This window comes from Protomyctophum parallelum, assembly GCF_964188405.1.
Source record: "Protomyctophum parallelum genome assembly, chromosome: 16".
Taxonomy (NCBI): Eukaryota; Metazoa; Chordata; class Actinopteri; order Myctophiformes; family Myctophidae; genus Protomyctophum; species Protomyctophum parallelum.
In genome coordinates this window covers 42025812-42045843 of record NC_139711.1, presented here as the reverse complement: position 1 = coordinate 42045843, position 20032 = coordinate 42025812, and the positions used below count along the sequence as shown (strand labels likewise).

Here is a 20032-nt window from a genome sequence, read left to right as displayed (position 1 = left end):
GATACAGTAGGCCTACAGTATGTCCCTGATCTATCTGCATGTATAGGCTATAGATACAGTACAGTATGTCCCTGATCTATCTGCATGTATAGGCTATAGATACAGTACAGTATGTCCCTGATCTATCTGCATGTATAGGCTATAGATACAGTACAGTATGTCCCTGATCTATCTGCATGTATAGGCTATAGATACAGTAGGCCTACAGTATGTCCCTGATCTATCTGCATGTATAGGCTATAGAAGTATAGATACAGTATAGATGTCCCTGAGGGAGATGTTTGTGTACAGTGGTAACCTAGGCGACACAAGTAGAGGAAGTAGAGAGGTGAGTGGATGGAAGCAGCCAGTCACAACATGCACACACGCACGCACGCAGGCACACACGCACGCAGGCACGCACGCACGCACATATACATTACATCATAAATAAATTAGCCTGGTACACACATTACTATAGGCCTGTCACAATTATCACATAATTGCCTAATCACAATAATTAGCAGATAATCGCAATAATTATTTGCATAATCACCATAATCATTTCCCTGTAGAAAGAACTTCCTATATATTTTCAAACATTTTCAAACAATATTGGAAATAGCAGATCTGATGTTTTTTTTACTTTTAAAGTTATTCAATTGTGTAAGTTATTAAAGTGTAATTAATATAAGTAAAAATGTGAGCAACAATGAATCCAAGTGATAAATTGTTATTTTGATCAACATTTGATTAACAGTCAACATTTTGATCAACAGTTATCTCTCAGCACCACATCAATTCAGCATGGAATTGTGGACATACAATTATAGTAGACCAAATGGTCTACAATAAATTAAAATGTGCATCTAACTGAAAGTAAACTAACTATTGAAAACTAAAAGTAAAAAGACTTATAGGAATACAAACTATAATTTAACATAAATAAACATCAATTATGATGGATTCATACCTGCAGTGTTCTCCACTTGTGTTCTTCTAACTTTGCAGATTTGATTATTAATGCAAGATATTAGCCTACATTAACCATGTAATGGTTAATAATGTCCTTTCCATACTTTTGGAAAACCTTTTTTGACATTTTTTAAAAACTTAAGACTACTATTAGCCTATAACTTTGGTACTGTAATGCAATACTTTTCTACTTTTTGCTCAAAGTAAAACAGTGAACACAGGCTTTTTACTTGTAAGTTGTAACAGAGAGTATTTCTTACACAGATTTCGCAGCTGGCGAAACCTGTAGTTTCACTCCTATATCAATCCGAGTACTTCTCCACCCCACCTCAACTCACCCACCCACCCCTGCCCTGTCCAAAGGTTAAGGTCAACAATGTGGACCCTGTTGTAAACAAGTGTAATGCTTAATTGGGTCGTCCACTCACAGTTGACAGTCTTTGTATTGAGTTTGTGCTTAAAATGTACTGTAAATTCTACAAACTGTTAATAAATATTTCAATCAATCAATCAAAAGTCACACAGGTTCCACAGGTTGATACCGGTTTAACACCCCCCCCCCCACACACACACACACACACACACACACACACACACACACACACACACACACACACTTCCCTGTCTCCATGACGACTGGGTGTTCCAGGTATGCCAACAACTGGCCAATCACAGCTCGTCCCTCCGGCCTATGGGATATGATATATCCTCACAATGAATCCCCCCAATGCATTTCCTTATAGTAGTAGTAGTAGTCAGAGGAACTTTATTATCTCTGCTGTCCCAGTCAACAACACGTCAACAACAACGGTAGGTTGGTTTTTCCCTCAAAAGTTCTTAAACTATTTCTAGATAAATCAATGCCAGTTGCTGCACGACAGTAAATGTATATTTTGTAATGTTTTATTTTCTGTACTTTGTGAATGAACATATGGACGCATGTGATTGCTATAACTACTTCTAGGAAGTAGGAAACGTACACACTTTACGCCCTTAACACGAAAAGAGCCGTAGGCTACAAGGCTCCAGATTTCCCAAAACAAACTGCATGGTCGGGCTCCTATACTTGGTCTCACCACTTAACCTCTGCCCACTTTGACAGGCTGGAATGGCTTTTAGGGTCGATGACAGTACAGCATCTTGCAATGATCGATCTGGTGATTCTGGTCCACAAGATTCGATACACCACCAAGATACCCATGTATACTTCCTTAATGTTAACGAAGTCCACTCCACACCCACAACAAAACCATGTGCAACCCAGATTCGACACAAACAATCAAGGGACTTGAATTATTTTCGCTCCTATGCCACCAAAATGTGGAACGCCCTACCAACAGTCATTAAGACATGCGCCGCGACGCGTTGTGAGCTTGTAGATCGGCTCTTTTCGGTGCGCGCGGCGCGACACCAACTCCGCGGTCCGGGGCGCAACAGCAATGTATAGAATATTTACAATGAGGCTGACATAGATTTTGTATCATGCTTTAAATGAATCTGTCATTGTTGTAGTGAAATGAGCAGGGCCTGGCTGTAAACAAGTTATTGAGCTTTATTTAAAGTCCATGCAGTTACCCTGGGTAAACAACTAAACATAGTAACTTTCCTTTCCTTTTAAATGGTGTCTTGTTTAAAAGAGACTACAAAAACAAATGTTTATTGAACATATTACATTTCCAACATAATGGCAGTGTTAGCCACTCTCGAGACCCCCTGGGTCAGCTCATTCTATCGTGGCCACCCATGAAATCTTAAAAATGTCAGAAACCTTACTACCATTTCTGGCTCGCGGGGCAGTGTATAATTGTGGCTGCTTGCTACTCCTGTTGTGTAGCTACAATTAAAATATACAGAAATAATAGGATATTACAGTCAGTTGTAGGTATTAAACCTCTTGCTAACTCTTTGATAGCTCTTTATTCTTTATTCTCTGCCTTTGTTTGCTGTGCTTGCTGTGTTTTTGTTATCTGTGAATGTCATGTTATCCGTACTGCTGAATTGTCTGAAGCAAGCCAAACAAAAATAGGTTTTACTGTACCTACAACAACCTTGAACCTACAACTGTAATATCAAGATCTTCTGCATACATGTGTTACATAACAAAATAAGATTGGCCTACAACTTGTAGGTATATCATCATATTTGGTCATGTAATCAATGTAAAAGTCCCTAAAATGTCTCTGATATTTCATACATTTGATAATTTGTATGTAGTAATAATAATACATTGTATTTAATATCTCAGCCATGCTAGGGCTAGAGATTAGCCTAACTACACGTCATGCATGATGTCAGACACATGTACTCACTGCAATGTATGTTGATATTATCTCGGTTTACTTTCAGTTGAGCTATTCTTCAAAGTATTTGTTCAGCATGGGCTACTATATATGTATATATATATATATGTATAGGGTACAGTTCATTGTAGAGATGCATCAATATGGAAATTCTTGGCCGATACACCAATGTTTAAAATAACAGTTTTGCCTATAGCTAAAACTGATACCGATATTATATATATATATATAATGTTTGTTTCATTTTTGTTTTTATTTCCCACTTTTGTGCCACAAATACGTGTATATATCTTCAATAGAAGAAATAAATGTTCAGAATCTACAGCTTGGGAGGCTGCAGATAACCAACATAGCCAACAAAACCGAATTCATCCTAGTGTACGACGGAGGACACTAGGATGTCCTCCGTCAATACTGTTATTGAGAGCGTTTAATTATTTTTTTGTCCCATCATTAATCTTAATCAGGAGGAATACTAGTATTGAGTAATTTGTCCAGAAATGTATTTATTCACTGTCTCCATTCTTCAAGGCTCAGCCTGTCATTGTTTTAACCGCCGGCCATGTTTACATTTCCTCCACAGTTTTTTTAGGCATAGCGTCGTACGTAGGATCGTCATGTCGTCCGACTGTGACGCCGATACAGGAAACAACGGGGATGATGTCGACGCCTTAGGATTCTCAAAGTGGTTTAAGAGGTACAGTGGCCATCTTGGAATCCAGGATCAATTCCTGGCTCCTCCTGGCAAAATGTCAAAGTGTCCTTGAGCAAGACTCTGTCTGAACCCCTAAGACCCTGTCTGAACCCCTAAAGACTCTGTCTGAACCCCTAAGCCAAGACTCTGCCTGAACCCCTAAGACCCTGTCTGAACCCCTAAAGACTCTGTCTGAACCCCTAAAGACTCTGTCTGAACCCCTAAGCCAAGACTCTGCCTGAACCCCTAAGACTCTGTCTGAACCCCTAAGACCCTGTCTGAACCCCTAAAGACTCTGTCTGAACCCCTAAGCCAAGACTCTGTCTGAACCCCTAAGACTCTGTCTGAACCCCTAAGCCAAATTCCAATACCCAAAGTCTCGGTCACTCACACTCGATCACTCCAGCATGGCAGTGTTATGGTGTAATTGGTGACCTGCCGAAATATGCGACCATCTTGTGGCCTTCACACAACTATTCTCTTTAAATACGCGGCCTGAATACCACCACTATAGTTTTAGCTGGTCACCAATTTGGAGTGAGTGAGTGAGTGAGTTAGTCAGTGGCCAAGATTTTGGGTATTGGAATTTGGCTCTAACTGCTCCAGATGAGCAGGTTGGTGCCTTGCAGGGTTTCCTCCACCGTCGTCGGTGTGTGAATGTGATGTACATTGTAATGTACAGCGTTTTGGAGAAAAGCACTTTATAAATGCAGTCCACACACACACACACACACACACACACACACACACACACACACACACACACACACACACACACACAGTTACAGTACAGTATACAGGTATAGCTGTACTGGCTAGAATATTTTTGATTGATTAAATACCTTAGTATTAGTAAGAAATGTGAACAGCACGTGGTACAGTCAGACGTTAAGGCTAAAAGGATATCAACACTGTTTGAAGATTTAACAAGCATGATGTTTTGAATGTACAACTGTACATTTAATATTTAGGGCCGTGTGTGCTCTCCTACTGTATATGTGGACATGAATAAATGGTTAAAATGTGTGTCACAGGGATAAGGACCCCCAGCCACCCAAGGACGGTACGGGCAGCAACACGACAGATGTCGATGAGGCTGCTGCTGCTACTGCTGCTACTGCTGCGGTGTCCTCAGTACCAGTACCGTCCTCAGTACCAGTACCGTCCTCAGTACCAGTACCGCTTGACCAGTACCGCTACAACATGGACTACCCCAGCATGGGCACCTGCATCATCATCAACAACAAGAACTTCCACAGGAGCACGGGTAATAATAATAATGTCAACTAAAATGACAAACTAAAACATTTAGTTTTATTTTCGTTTTTTGATTCATTATTATTCAAGGTTCAAGGGCATCGATTTACGGGAAACGAAACCAGTGCCATATAAACCATATAACAATATGCAGCAATGCCCTGGCTGTCATAGTATAAACTGACAAAGACTGAAACTAAAGACATTTTATATACCGGGTATGCGTTTTGAACAGCACAGTCTTTGAGTTATATACTTGGATAATGAAACAAGTCCTTTATATTAGGGATAGGCAACCTCAGGCCAACATTGGCACAGGGGAGGGTGATCACTGACACACTGGCAAGTGTGAGAGATAGTTTTCTAAACAATTTAGTAAATTTACAACCAAATTACATCCTGCACATAATTTTGACATTCGTTCAAACTGATAAGTGACCGGGGAGGGAGTCTGGGAGCTAGGTGGGTCTAATGATAATTAGGCTACATCCTGATGGGGAAAAAATAAAATATAAGGTTATGTATATCCTAAGCCTATGGACAGACAACATCAGTTGAAATATGTCATTTTTAAGTGTTGTCGTATTCAAACTTCATGTTGATATGGCATACTGACCATCAAGAAAATGGAAACGTCATTCTTCAGCACTTCATTTCAAAATGGTTTATTGTGTGTGTGTGTGTGTGTGTGTGTGTGTGTGTGTGTGTGTGTGTGTGTGTGTGTGTGTGTGTCTGCGTGCGTACAGGGATGAATGTCCGTAACGGCACAGATGTTGACGCGGCCGCTGCCTTTAAGACCTTCGCTGGGCTCGGCTACAAGACCAAAGTGGCCAACGACCAGACTGTACGCCAGATGCAAGACCTCTTATACAGAAGTATGTTGTTTACTATTATTACATATTTAACAGACGGTGCAAGCTGCCCTGCTCGTAATTTGCAGGCACTGATGAAATTAGGGCCCATAATCACAGATAAGAAACCCTCTTCCATGGGTCTTCAACAGGTGGTCCTCAGAGTTACTACAGGAGGCCTGTAGGAACTTATTTTTTCTCCTTACATCAACCACTTAAAATCACTTTTAAAACCATTGCATTCTGTTCAACAGTCCCACGTTTAAGCAATACAAGCAAAACCAGTCCTGCCAAGAATTTAGTATTGTCCCATTTTCCCACCAAGAAAAGCATAATCTTTAGTGGTCTTTAATAAGGACTAGTCTAAAATATTGCTGGAAATAATAATAATAATAATAAGGTCTGGACACAATGTCTTTGTCTCCTCCGTTCCTCTCCTCCACAGTATCCCAGGAGAACCACAGTCAGCGTGCGTCGTTTGTGTGCGTGATGCTGAGCCACGGAGAAGAGGGGATGATCTACGGAACGGATAACCACGTAGAGCTGAAAACACTGACGGAAATGTTCAGAGGAGACCTCTGTCGGAGTCTGGTGGGGAAACCCAAGCTCTTCTTCATACAGGTCAGTCACGCGTATGGACGCATGGACGACGCACACAATCCTCGCATGCATGGACGCACGCACAGATCTAGCTCTGGATTGATGCTAATGTTAAGAATTTGTGATGCCACTTGTCGTAATTATTTGATATGCATATTCATTATAATCATTTCCATGTTGAAAAAACGTATATTATTTTTTTCCTGAAATAGCAGATAGCTCAAAATGTTACAACTTATGTAAGTTATTTGTCATAAATATGCCCTGAGCGCCCTTTTTTTAAAGGCCAAAAGTAAACTTTTATTCACAATATTCCAATGTCCAACGACGGAAACGCAATTAATTGAATCATCAATCATAGTTATTTAAGCGATCTATGTAATGGTCAAGTTGGATTTCATAATGGTGACACTGACGGCTGTAGCATGTGCCTGTGTGTTTTCCAGGCGTGTCGTGGTACAGGCCTGGACCCTGGCATTGAGACAGACAGTTGCATTGAGACAGACAGTGTGGTGGACCAGTCAGAACAATGCAGGATTCCCGTGGAGGCGGACTTCCTGTACGCTTACTCCACTGCACCAGGTAAGTCATGACAACAGATGCTATTCAAAGATTATTATTTTTTTTGTCAAGTTTTTTAATGATTTTTCAATAAAGCATACAAAATTCACATGCATTCACACCATAGACTGTAAAAAATATGGACAAAGCGTTCGCCGGGTCTAACATGGACGTAAAATGAAGCCTGTTATTCCTGCACTGTAAGTCGCCATCTTTCTAGATCCGTTTGGTACCAGCTGGCCATTGGCTGGCTCCGTTTTGGACCAGCTGGCCATTGGCTGCCCAGACAACGAGGCGGGACTTCCCCCCTTCTTCTCCATTGGTTTTTATTTTGACTCGAGTGGGAGGGGAATCCCGATCATAGAATGTAACGGTAGCCACGCCCCTCAGAACATACGCGATGTTTTTTTTTCTTTATGGTCATTTTTTTAATTAATGGGACCATAATTTTCCAAAAAGAATATTATGACATTAGAAATGAGACTTTAAACTAGTGACTGGAAGAAGAAAGTATTCATGACCATGTTTATTAAGGTAATACAGTCTAGGTGAAGTTGGGCCAAAATACATGGGCCTCTATGGAGCTATGGGGCTTTTTGGGTCCAGTCCAGCGCCACAACAGGCCATTATATGAACTACCGATTTCAAATGAGGCTTCACGAAATATCTGGCTGACTGCCCCCCTGATTCACACACAAAAGAAAAAGACAAGAAAAAACAAACAAAAAACAAAACACAACTAGCAGTAAAAAAAAAAAGAAAACCCCTGGACAACACCCCTCCACACCCCTTGACACTTGTGATTATGTCATATGTAATGTATAAATACAAAATGTTACTGCAACAATCCTTTGATATATAAATAAAAGTAGTCTCATATCTCATGGAACTTCCCTTTGACGTTGTTCCTCCTGGCAATTGAGTATTCAAAGGATGCAGTTTCAGTCATAAGTTGGGTCCAGTCTGTGATCTCTGGCGTAGCAGAGCTCTTCCAGTTTCTCAGTATCAACCTAGCTGCAGTAGTAAGACGTGCAGTCACCAATGCATGTTGTGCCTTGGTGACCCCCTGTGGCATCACCGTGCGATCTCCCAAGAGACATAACCTTGGGCATTCTAATGATATTCAAAGATAAGATTTGCACAACTCTTCATTATTTTTTTACAAATATAGAAGATCTACAAGCTTGTATCGCTATGAGCTCGTTTTTGAATTTCCAAACTCAATCATGCTTTTTTGTTAAAAATCTAAAAATGACGCCAATGCTTTCCCGGTCTTAATGGGGTTTACAGTTTACAAAACAAGATGCTACTGCCAGTGCATTAAGGCCTATTCATACTCCAGTTTTAGGTTGATAAACTAAAAACAAATAAACTACGTCACTGAGCCGCAGTGGTCACCGCTCAACACAAGCACGTTTCTTTTTTTTACAAACCACCGTTTCGGAGGTCACCTTATCACCTAAAACTTGGGTATGAATGAATAGGCCTTTACTCCGCCAACCAAAAGCCACAGTGTTCTGAAGCCGTACTCGTTTCATTCCACCCTCCAGGCTACTACTCGTGGAGGAACATGGCGTGCGGCTCGTGGTTCATGCAGGCTCTGTGCGAGATGCTCCAGCGCTACAGCAAGGAGCTGGAGCTGATGCGGATCATGATCCGGGTCAACAGCAAGGTGGCGCTGGACTTCGAGTCCAGCAACGACATGCCGGGCTACGACGCCAAGAAGCAGATCCCGTGCATTGTCTCCATGCTGACCAAGGAGCTCTACTTTCCCTCCCACTAGATCCACCGTTCTCCCAACGGTTTCGTGCCAAGTATTTGTGAGTGACGTGCTGCGAGCTTGTCGATCTGCTATTTTTGAGTAGCCAATGTATACATGGATAAATGATTGTGATGGCATGTTAAATACTTCAACTGGGGACCTCCTGGAACCCACCCGAGGACCCCTGGGGGGTCACGTAAATTAGCCCATAATTATGGTTTTAATATCATCTTGGAATACAGTATGTGTTTTATACTATACTTTTATCCAGAGCTAGTGAGAAAGAAGATAAAAATGGAATTGAATCCCATGAGAATTGGTTTGAAATCGACAGAGCCAGTGTTGTCACTTTGCTTTTACCACTTTACTGCCAAGAAAAGAAGGGGAAAAAAACATTCCTATGATGTTCTCTGTTTTCTGAAGTTTTTATTCAGTTTTCTAATCTCAGTTTAACACTCCATGTACATGTTAAATTGTGCATTTTTATAGCGCCTTTATCCAAGGCGCTTTACATAGATTGTGTATTACATTCACCCATTCACACACACATTCATACACCAATGGCTGCGAAAACCATGCAAGGCACCAACCTGCTCATTGGGAGCAAATAGGAATTCAGCATTTTGCTCAAGGACACTTCTGGGAGAGCCTGGGATCGAACTGGGAACCATCCGCCAGTTCCCAAGCGTCCACTCTACCACTAAGCCACTGTCTGCCTATGTCCGCTGTACAACATCATTATTGAGTTTATAAGAAACACTTTGCACTTTCTGTCTGAGGACAAAAGGGAAATCTGCTGAGCCAATCAGAACATAGTTGTTGTTTTTTTTTAATTGCTAGAGGACCAAATCATTTTGTTCAGAATATTCGTAGTACATTTTTATTTTATCTTTCAAAGGTGTTGGAACATTGAAATACTAACGAGTGTCATCCGGAATCTGCAGTTTTGTCATTATATGATTCTTCTGCTTCTAAAGGAATGTTGAAATGGAGATGTATGAAATGGAATGACGCCTATTTCACATATAAGGGAAATTGTGGAGGGATCTGTATTTTGTCTTTCTAAGATGAAATTAAGTAATTGCATGCCTGCATATGAATAAAAGTCTGCTTTAATGATTATTGACTCCATTATTTTATGTAAGTACATGGTGGTGCAAACTGCAAAGAGGTTGGGTGGCAGGAGCTTTTCAATTTTATTTTTATTAACACATCATCACACTATACTAAATAATAATAATAATAACTTGTCTTTATTTATATAGCCCCTTTCTAGACATGAGCCACAAAGTGATGCACAACATGGACTGGATAATAAAAACAAAATCACAAGAAAAATAAGATGATCTATCATAATAAACAAGAAATAACCATACATTCAAGCAAAAGAAATACAACAACATAAGCAAAAAGGGGCGAATGAGGTGGATGCATTCCAGAGCTTCGGAGCTCAGATGGCGAAGGCCCGATCACCCTTCGTTTGCCGTACGGACTTTAACCCATTCTGGACAGGAACCTACGAGCTGCGAGCTTGTAGATCTGCTATTTTTGGAAAATCGTGAAAATGTGTCACGAATCATTGAATATATATTCTTTCAGAGCGAACGTTTTTAACATATTTTCAGTTTGGGGTCTGCGGCCAATTACATATATTTTTGGGGGTCCTTCTGACATTTGAGAACAGCTGACATAGAAGAAACATGGGGTTTTTCAGAAAACTGTCAGATTTTAGAAGACATTAAATGTCTTCTAAATTCTACACATTTTGTATAATCGTCCTCAGGCCTGCGGACCTCAAATTGCGAGGAGGGTCATGATTGAGGGGGCAGGAGGTCAGCGATGTAATGAGGGCCAAGAGGAGGTCACTATGGAGGGCACTACTTTTTTAAAATTTTTATATTTTGATTATTATTTTTGAATATGGCTTGATGGCTCAGTTATTTCCTCACAATAAGAAGGCTGTAGGTTGGAAGCCGCGTGGAGTTTGCATGTTCTTCTCTAGATACCCCCCTGGCACGTGCACACATCAAAGGGGGATTCAGCCCCTGCCCTTGGCTTTCACCCGTCCATCTGTAAAAACCTTTACTATGGTAAAAGAAACACACACACTTCTCGTACAGAAGATACCCAAAATAAAAGGCAAAAGGTAAACCGTCCCGACCACATGATAATTTTAAGCATTTAAAAATGCAATGCAATTGTTTAAATTGTTTAAATTGGCTATACGGTAATACATAATCCACTCCTGTTTAAACTGCACACTAGAGCTGATGTATGTTTGACAGACAGAGACTAGCATATTTATAATAGATGGGAACTATGCACTAAAAATCACCCACTTTTATTTATACTTGTAAAACTGATGTGAGTCAGTCAGACACTAGTCGGCGCCAAAGGTTCTTATACTAGGAACATAAACCTTCTCCATGGTGACAGCCACAGGAAGAAGACCGCCCCTTCCGGTCACATGGTCTTTGTTGTACAGTTTTGTTTCCAGTCAGTTGGCGCGGGTTTGAGCAGCAGAGAGAGACAGAGAGGAGCTGAGAGAAAGAGACACAGAAAGGCTGTATTTAGTTCTCTCGTCTATCATTTTAAACTGTGATCATCTTCTTCATTCGAGCATGTCTCAACACCGATACAGACGGCGAGAAGATGTACAACACGACACCAACAAGCAGGAGTACAGGTGAGAGAGAAGCTTACCTTTGCATTCCTTTTACATTTCAACTGCAAGTGCCACATACCATATACAAATGGAACCAAATGCACATACGGGTCAGTTTGATTCCATTTGTACACACAGGTTACACACAGACCTTGTGAGGGTTTCATTTGTAGTTGGAAATCAACTTTGAACTGAAGTTGATTTCAAACTACTCGTATTTCCCATTTATGCAGTGGTTTACAGATTCTCATGTCAAAATGTAAACTGCTAAAATCAACTGCATAATCAAACTACAGTGCAGTCTCATTTGAATTAAATGACTAGCTGAATGTTACTTTTGATTTAAAAAAAAAAAGGAGACTCATTTCCCGCGCCAACACAAAAGTAAAAAGTGTATAAAAGTGTAGCATAATCTGGCGCCACTCTTCTCCCGCGAAACGATCGAACCCAGTTCAGTTGGCTGACAGTCGTACATTGTAATCCAATTAAAAATCCAAATGAGCTACCAAATGTACGTTCATTTTCCTGACAAACGACGCACGGCGTCTCCTTTGATCTCTTTGAGCCATTTTTTGGACAGAATATTTGCCCCCAAAACCTGCATTTAGCCCAATTACCCGGCAAACCTGGCTAGTCTGAATGAAAACAGTGCTGCTGCTGCTGCTACGCCAGCATTGGTGACCTATCGAATTTTGTAATTTATGATTTAGATAGTAAGTGGGGAATTAAGGTTTGTTTCATTGTGGTTTTCCATTTTGTAATTACTAATGGGTTGTAATCCAAACCAGTAATTTAAGATTCTTAACCTTTAAAATAAACCATGGAGGACCTTCTGGTCGCAGAATTCGCAGGGTCACTTATTTGGGTGTAACAGCAGCTTTACATACAAAATGCTGACTAATCAACGTTAGCTTGTTGGATTGTTGTGGCTTTTTATTAGTTACGTTACTTTTGCATACACGAGGTTAACATTACATACATTACATAAACCTTAACGTTCTGTCCCTGAAATTACATGACTGACTGAATCCTCTGTTAGCCTGTTAGCTTAGCAAAAGGGAAAGGAAAGCTACTGTGTTGGTTAGCTTTGTTGCTACGAGGATAAACTTGCTCTTTCCTTGGTTAACGAGGCACTGTTTTTAATTTAACTGCGGTTTAATTTGTACCATCTCTGAGTTAACAAATTAATGTTTAAAAAGAAACATGGAGTTGGCAATGTTGGTCATTGAAAACGGACAGGTTTGTTTATACACACTTTGAACGTGTTCTTGTCCTAATGACAAGTGTTATTTCTTTAATTACATTTTTAATATAATCTTCATTAATACATAGAGTGTGAATATTAAGCAGCACTAAAATGTAAAACTGTCCTACTCCCATGGATTGAAGTTGTCAGTTCCCACAACTGATTTCAGTATTTGTTTTATGGGTGAAACTAGCAGTAGGCCTATTGTAAATTGTTTTTTCCAGTATCATCTACCATAAAACCCCAAAGGTCCCCTCTGATGATATTTCATAAATGCTTGATGCCTCAATCTAGAACAGGGTTTTAGAATGGCAATAATGCCTAAACATAATTCCACTTTGTTGTGATTGTGCTGATTGCACACTTTGTTTCATGAACCACTGAGTATTGAGACTGTGGCACAGTCATCATCATTGCCATCTAGTGGCTGTAAATCATAGCACATGTCACAGCCCTATCCAACCCTTGATGCTGAGTGCCAAGCAGTGAAGCATTGGGCCCCATGTTTAGAGTCTTATCATGGATATAAATAAATACCTAGACTAAGATGCCTCATTGGCCACTGCAGATCATTGGAGCCATGATGCCGCTGCGTCACTGCCACTCTAGTGACGATTGGCCAATCACAGCGCGTCTTTTCCGGGACTTTAATCAATTCAATCCATAGGAGCTTTATTGGCATGAGAAAACAAACGTTTACATTGCCTCTGATTGACCTAACAAACTTCCCTTTATGTGACGCACGCTTAAGCTTGGCAAGCTTCCGCGTGCGTCACAGAATCTTGCCGCTCCAGAGCTGAAGGAGGCGTCTAGCCGTCTACCTTTCTATGTCTACGTTTGGTATGACCCGGCCGGGGAATGAACCCGACCTCCAAATCCCAGGGCGAACACTCTAACAATGAGGCCGCTGTCCTGAGCTGTCTCTCGATCCCTCCATAAACCCGGTTCCTCCATAAAGATCATGTGTTCTCCCTCTCTCTCTGTATGTGTGTATGTAGGACCAACGGTCCGTCGCGGTGGTCCAACTGTAGGAAGAGGGGTGTTGACGGCAGCCTGAGGTCTGATGACGCAACCTCCCACAGCCCAGATGAGAAGCAGCACCACAGAGACAACAGAGACCGAGACCACCACAGAGACCAAGACCACCACAGAGACCAAGACCACCACAGAGACCAATACTACCAGTCTGACAACAGACATGCCAAGTAAGTAGCACTGCAACAGTCGATATCAAAAGGTAGGTGTGTGTTCAATAGCTCTCTCTATTCTGATTGCCATATCTTACATAGTTTATGCCAACAGCATAAACAAGTGAAATCGGAAGTGATGATGCAAATAAATGATTTGAGACAATTGGAACTCTTAACACTATAAATGGGTACTGTACTCTCCTGATTTGGTGGAACATTTTCAACCCTGATCTGAAAATGTATTTGCCGTTTATCAAAGAGCTGGAGAGACAGAAAGCTAGGCTGGGTCTTCAGTTGTGGTTTGGTTCATGAACATTGGTGCCTGATCTTCCGTTGCAGAAAGGCCAAAAGAGGATCCTTAGTGGTCAGCCATGATGCGCCCACACCAAGGTTATTATTATAGTTTTGACATTTTCCATTCGCTTGCTACTTATCGCATTGCGTTGTGAGCCAAGCTAGAAGATCTGCTATTTTTGTATTAATTAACAAGACCGTGTGACTTGAGTACTAAACAACTACATTGGCTGTTGGCTCCATTGTAACGTAGGTCATTTTTGACCCCTTTTCCTGAAAAGTAACAGTTTCCACCCTAGCGACAACGTCAGCATATCTTCTTAACCCATTCTGAACGGGCACCCGTTTTGGTGTCGGCATCATGTTATGCTTTAGCTATTGAAAAATAGCAGATCTACAAGCTCATATCGCGCCACCGAGTGGCGCGATACGAGCTTGTAGGTCTGCTATTTTTGAAAAATCGAAGAGCGACTGACATTTTTAGAATCTGATCTCAGGTCAGAATGGGTTCATCAGACCAGTGTGTGTCCGGCGGAAACCTCGTATGAATCTGATCTCAGGTCAGAATGGGTTAACTCCTTCCTTTCCCTGCAGTTTCACCACTCCAGAGAGCGAAGGGCCCGCGTCTCGCCGGGACAGGCGCAGAGAGGCGGACAGAGAGACGGACGGGGACGGAGAGACGGACACTATGGACAGAGACTGGGCCAGACAGGTGGAGAGCACCGAGATAAAGAGGGACGCTCAGCGGTAATATATATATAAATATTGTTCTATGTACTGTGCTCAAATTCATTCTTTGGCTTTCCTCCTTCTCAATGCTTCAAACCGCTCAAGCCTAGGGCTGTCAACGATTACACATTTAAGTTTTCTTTTTTTTTTGCATTTTCTGTTTCTGTTTTCGGCTTCATAATCACAAATTGCACAGGGCAGATAACTTCGATGAAATCACGGACTATTTAACGATTAATTAAAATCTGCACGATACGATTTATTGTGAGCTTTTTTTTTTTAGCTGATCTTCTTTGGTGATTCTAACTTTGTGTGTGTGTGTGTGTGTGTGTGTGTGTGTAGTTACAGGAGGAGAATACTGGCTCCAGAGTACACTAAGAGAGAGAGGAAGAACTCTTCTGGAAGGTAAGACATGCATCTAGTCTCACTCATCTGTCTGGTTGACCTCATGAAGATCTAGGAAAAAACACAGAAGACCCCTTATCTAACTATCTTCCTTCCCGTGTGTGTGTAGCTCTGACTCCAGGGAGTCCCCTGTCCCCACGGCAGGAGAGATGGAGACAGACGAGGCGGTGTTGTTCCGCAGACAGAAACAGATCAACTACGGCAAGAACACGCTGGCCTACGACCGATACAGCAAGGAGGTGCCCAGGTGAGTCCCTCCCTCACACACACCTGCTCCCACCGGGGTTGAACCGGCTGAGTTATTTTGTTTTCTCCCCCGCCTAATATTGAACCAGTTCAGGGTGTTTCCACTGAAAATGAATTGGTTCAGAACCCTAAAAGTTGGTTTGGAACTGGAACCAAAATATGTCTGCCATTTCCGAGAAAGCAGCACGGTTCCAAGAATCTTCTAGAACGGAACTGTTTTAGGACCACAGTGGTGTGAGAAGCACTAACATTTATTACCCAACCCATTAAGAACTGAGGTCCATTCTGAATCGGTAGTTTCCGCACTTTTTTGATTGATGCAACCACTCCTATAGACGGCTATGTGTAGCTCTGTCCCTGGCTGTGTCAGAGCACGAAAATAGCGTTATAGTGTTTGTTCACCACCAAGTGCCACTGTTGCACAGCCTAACACACAAACATACACAGGCCAGGGAGGAGGGCTTGTACGTACAGAACAAGTACAGTATTGCACCACTCACTTCAGACAGGTCAGATTGTTTTGGATTCAAAATGATACATAGTGCTGCTTTAAGTTAAAAGTACATTCTTAATATAAAAGGGGAAACTGCATTTAAAAAGATCAATGCAGGGCAAATAGACAGTATCAAAGCGTGCTTAATTGGTTCATGTATGTTTTTGTAATAATAATCTATATCTACGTTAGAAAACGAATAAACTTGTTATACCTTTTGTGTCCGGGAGCTACCTCTGTCTCATTAGTTGTAGCTATACATGTAGCAACATAAATTTATTATATTTTTTTAAATGATTGAATAAGAATAAAAATGCAAATTAATGGAGAAGTTCAAAGCTGATCTCTCTTTTTGTCCCCCAGACACACGCGGGAGCCAGGAGTTCACCCCAAAACCCCCAACAAGTTCAAGAAGTACAGCCGGCGGTCCTGGGACCAGCAGATCAAGCTGTGGAAGGTGAAGCTCCATGCCGGCTGGGACCCCGTGCCCAAGAAGGACGGACAGGAGAAGGATGGCGAGGAGGAGGAGGACGGGTAAATGACAGGACAGAATCAATCAGATGCGGGCAGCCGGGGTGCCTGATGTAGGGGAAAGGAACTAGTTGGAATAACGTGTTCCTTCCACACGCTACGTCCAACCAGGGAAACTCCCCCCAGTCAGGTGTAAAGGAGCAACTTGGACACTCCGGCATGAAGGAAGCATGAGTTCCGTTGCTCTCCCCTTGTCCCCCATATATGGGGACTAGGTTGGTGGAGGGTGTGTAGAGCCCAGGATCACATTAGATGATTGACACGGGGGTGAAAAATAGGTTACAAAATTGTGGGATAAAAAAAATATATATATAAAGAAAATAATCAATCAGATGCGCAGACTGCAAATATTCACTACAGTCAAGCCAAGGCAAAAACACCCCATGGGAGTGGGGTTACCAAATTATTATACAGTTATATAACTTTGTAACTAGGCATGTGTGTATACATATATATATCGTTAATCGATTCAAATTGGTGACGATTTAAATTATGAAGCGTGATGCAAACGGCAGAGGTAGAGCAAGAGTAAGAAAATACAGGACCTTTGTAAGAGAATAATATTGATTAAAAAAATAGTTTACAGTCATTTGCTACTGTACTGTATTGAAAAAAGAGAGAAAAAATACTGGATTTGTGTAAGAGTATATATATATATATATATATATATACACACACACACACACACACACACACACACACATTTTCGGTCATTTGTCTGGAAAATAATGAGCAACAATTTTCTGAAAGATTTGAGGCACATTTTAAAGATTTTTCAAAAGCTAAAGTTTAACGTAACACGTAAACAGCCCACCCATAGAGACCCATAGAGTCCTGACGTCACTCGCTCATCCCCTGGTTCCAAGGGGTTCGCTATGGAGAATAACATCTTAAAATCTGCGATATTGTCGGGGAGATGTCTCTGTCGTTTACGACAGTCAGTCAGTCAGTCATATTTGATCGGTTTCTAGTGAAAATGTAACTAGTTTGGCAGCAGTAACATTAGTGTTTTCTCTTAGTCAGTTGATTCTGCATATCCATATGAGTGAAACGGCCTGGACTATTTGTTCATCTTTCAAGCACAGTTCTTATATGAGCCCTATGGGGATTACAATGCAAATAAAAAAGTACACAAGCGTGAGTGAGCGTTTGAATTGTCTGCCTGAACTAGCTCCGCAGGCTCAATAATCATTTAATTTTATTCTTTCTGTTTCTATTAGTGAGCAGCTGGGAATTGAGGACATCATGGACATTGAGGAGGACTCCCAGAATTCAACAGGCTCGTCCAATGGACTTCCAGTGTTGCTGGAGGTGAGTTTCTCCGTCCGTCCGTCCGTCCGTCCGTCGTAGATGTTTGGGATTTTTCCAGACCCACAGTTAGACCTGAGGACACATCTGTCACCTTTATAGCTTTTAGCCATTATTTAGCTCTGTTGAAAAATAGCAGATCTTCAAGCTCATATGAGATTGTTGAAAATGTGTGCAAATCTTTGAATAAATATTCTTTCACGGTCAATGATTTTAACTCAAATCTTTGCTTCTGGGGGGTGGGGGGGGGGGCAATATTTTCAGATGGGGGCCAAATACAGATAATTCTGGGTGTCATGAAAAAGTTTGAGAACCACTGACATAGAACCATGAGGTTTTTCACTGATTTAGAAGACATTCGTAGAATCTGGTCTCAGGTCTCAATGGGGGCCTACCTTTTTTGCAGAGCCTGGGTTTCGATGGGCCCTGATGGGATGTTTGTTTTCCTGTGCCGACTACTGTTATAGGACCTCACAAAAACTACGCCTCACCCCAGTAAAAATATGGCTAACCCTAACCTGTAAAACAAGCGCCCCCCTCAGCGACCATCGACTCCCAGGCTTTGCAAAAAAGACTGTCCCGGTCTAGCCCTTTCCACACCTAAGCGCAAAACGGTTTTGCGCCGCGGACAGGGGAAGCTGTGCGGCGTGTGCGACTGTGCGCAGCAGGTTTTTAGACAGCTGGTGGATGGGAATTAAGCTCCACCTCCGCGGACGATTGACGCGGAGGAGAGCCCTTCCGGAAATCTGGCCGTCGCGCAAGTCGTCCGCGGAAGTGGAGCTTCTTTTCCATCCCACCAGCTGTCTTAAAAACTGCGCAGCCGAGAACGTGCGCGGCTCTTTAGATAGTGTGGCAGCACCTTCTCAGTGGGCTAACCTCTTCTTCTGTGGTCCTCCAGGATGATGACTACATGGGAACTCCTGTGAAGATGAAGAAGACTGAGCCAGACATGGCATAGCGCCCCCTACTGCCGCTGCTCTTATATAACCTCTTAAGCCCTAGCACCCCATGTTGTTTTGTTCTGTTATGGCAATTTACGGGTGACTTATTTGTATAGATTTAATTTGGAAATGTAAGAATGAATGTTTCATTCATTCCACAGTGTGCATGTGGAGAGAAAAGAAAAGTTGTTCTATATTTGTTTTGGTTGCTTTATTTTGTTTTAAGAGTTATTTTTGGAAAATGGACGTGCAGTTGTAATTAATGTGTTCTATCGGTTGCTTGTTTTTGTTTTAAGAGTTCTTTGGGAATAGATTATATGCTGTTGTAATTTACCTTTTTTTGTTTGTAAAGTGTTTTGTTAGGCACATTGAGCGATTTTATATTGAGCATTTTTGAAATAATAAAAAAAAAGGAACCATAACATTTTGTAGATTATGACCAATCATTTTACTTTCGTGACTTGTGCCTTTTGTGTGACTACGTTTGGCTGACGGTGGTAGATTTGGTTGTCGAGCAGAACGCTTTTATCTAATCTCCATATTGTAAATGGTGCATTTCATTTATATAGCGACTTTTATCCACGGTGCTTTACAGAGATTGTGCATTCACACACCGATGACAGAGGAAACCATGCAAGGCACCAACCTGCACATCGGGAGTAATTAGGGGTTCAGAGTCCTATTTAATAGTATTTCTATCTCTGGGACCCCCAATTTATATTGTACAATCAATGCTAATTTAACTCTGAGGGCGTACAAATGGACCCGTTAGGTTCCATTTGTACACTGAGTTACAGACCCATAAGGGTCCATTTGGTTACAAACTATCATCTAGCTGGGTCCCCCCTGGACCCCACTTTGGGAACCACTGGTCTAGTGATCATGTGTACACTGCTGGTTCTCAAGACTTCATTCCAAGGACCCAGTTTGATATCGATGAGAACCCCCCCCCCCCCCATTTGATACTATCAGGCGATGCGAGAGTGTAGTCTAGCCAACTCGGTG

General features: G+C 41.7%; 2 protein-coding genes across 7 annotated transcripts; both read left to right on the top strand.

The window, feature by feature from the left end:
• Positions 1-1721: 1721 nt before the first annotated feature.
• LOC310873968 (caspase-3-like) lies at positions 1722-10099 on the top strand. Its single transcript, XM_083786588.1, has 7 exons — positions 1722-1772; positions 3847-3951; positions 4983-5215; positions 5952-6080; positions 6502-6677; positions 7103-7238; positions 8768-10099. Exons 2-7 carry the CDS (start codon positions 3872-3874, stop codon positions 8998-9000), a joined length of 987 nt encoding a protein of 328 aa, XP_083642714.1. The 5' UTR covers positions 1722-1772; positions 3847-3871; the 3' UTR covers positions 9001-10099.
• A 1392-nt stretch (positions 10100-11491) lies between these two features.
• Positions 11492-19449, top strand: slbp (stem-loop histone mRNA binding protein). Of its 6 annotated transcripts, none has more exons than XM_083785126.1 (10): positions 11492-11665; positions 13889-14010; positions 14047-14095; positions 14420-14470; positions 14969-15121; positions 15446-15508; positions 15618-15755; positions 16611-16781; positions 17999-18089; positions 18985-19449. In XM_083785126.1, the coding sequence occupies exons 1-10, from the start codon at positions 11601-11603 to the stop codon at positions 19042-19044; spliced, it is 963 nt and encodes a 320-aa protein (XP_083641252.1). In that variant the 5' UTR covers positions 11492-11600; the 3' UTR covers positions 19045-19449. The 6 variants fall into 6 exon arrangements, with proteins under 6 accessions (XP_083641252.1, XP_083641253.1, XP_083641256.1 ...); XM_083785127.1 differs by having other exon boundaries at positions 13889-14030; positions 14067-14095; XM_083785130.1 differs by lacking the exon at positions 14420-14470.
• Positions 19450-20032: the final 583 nt, after the last annotated feature.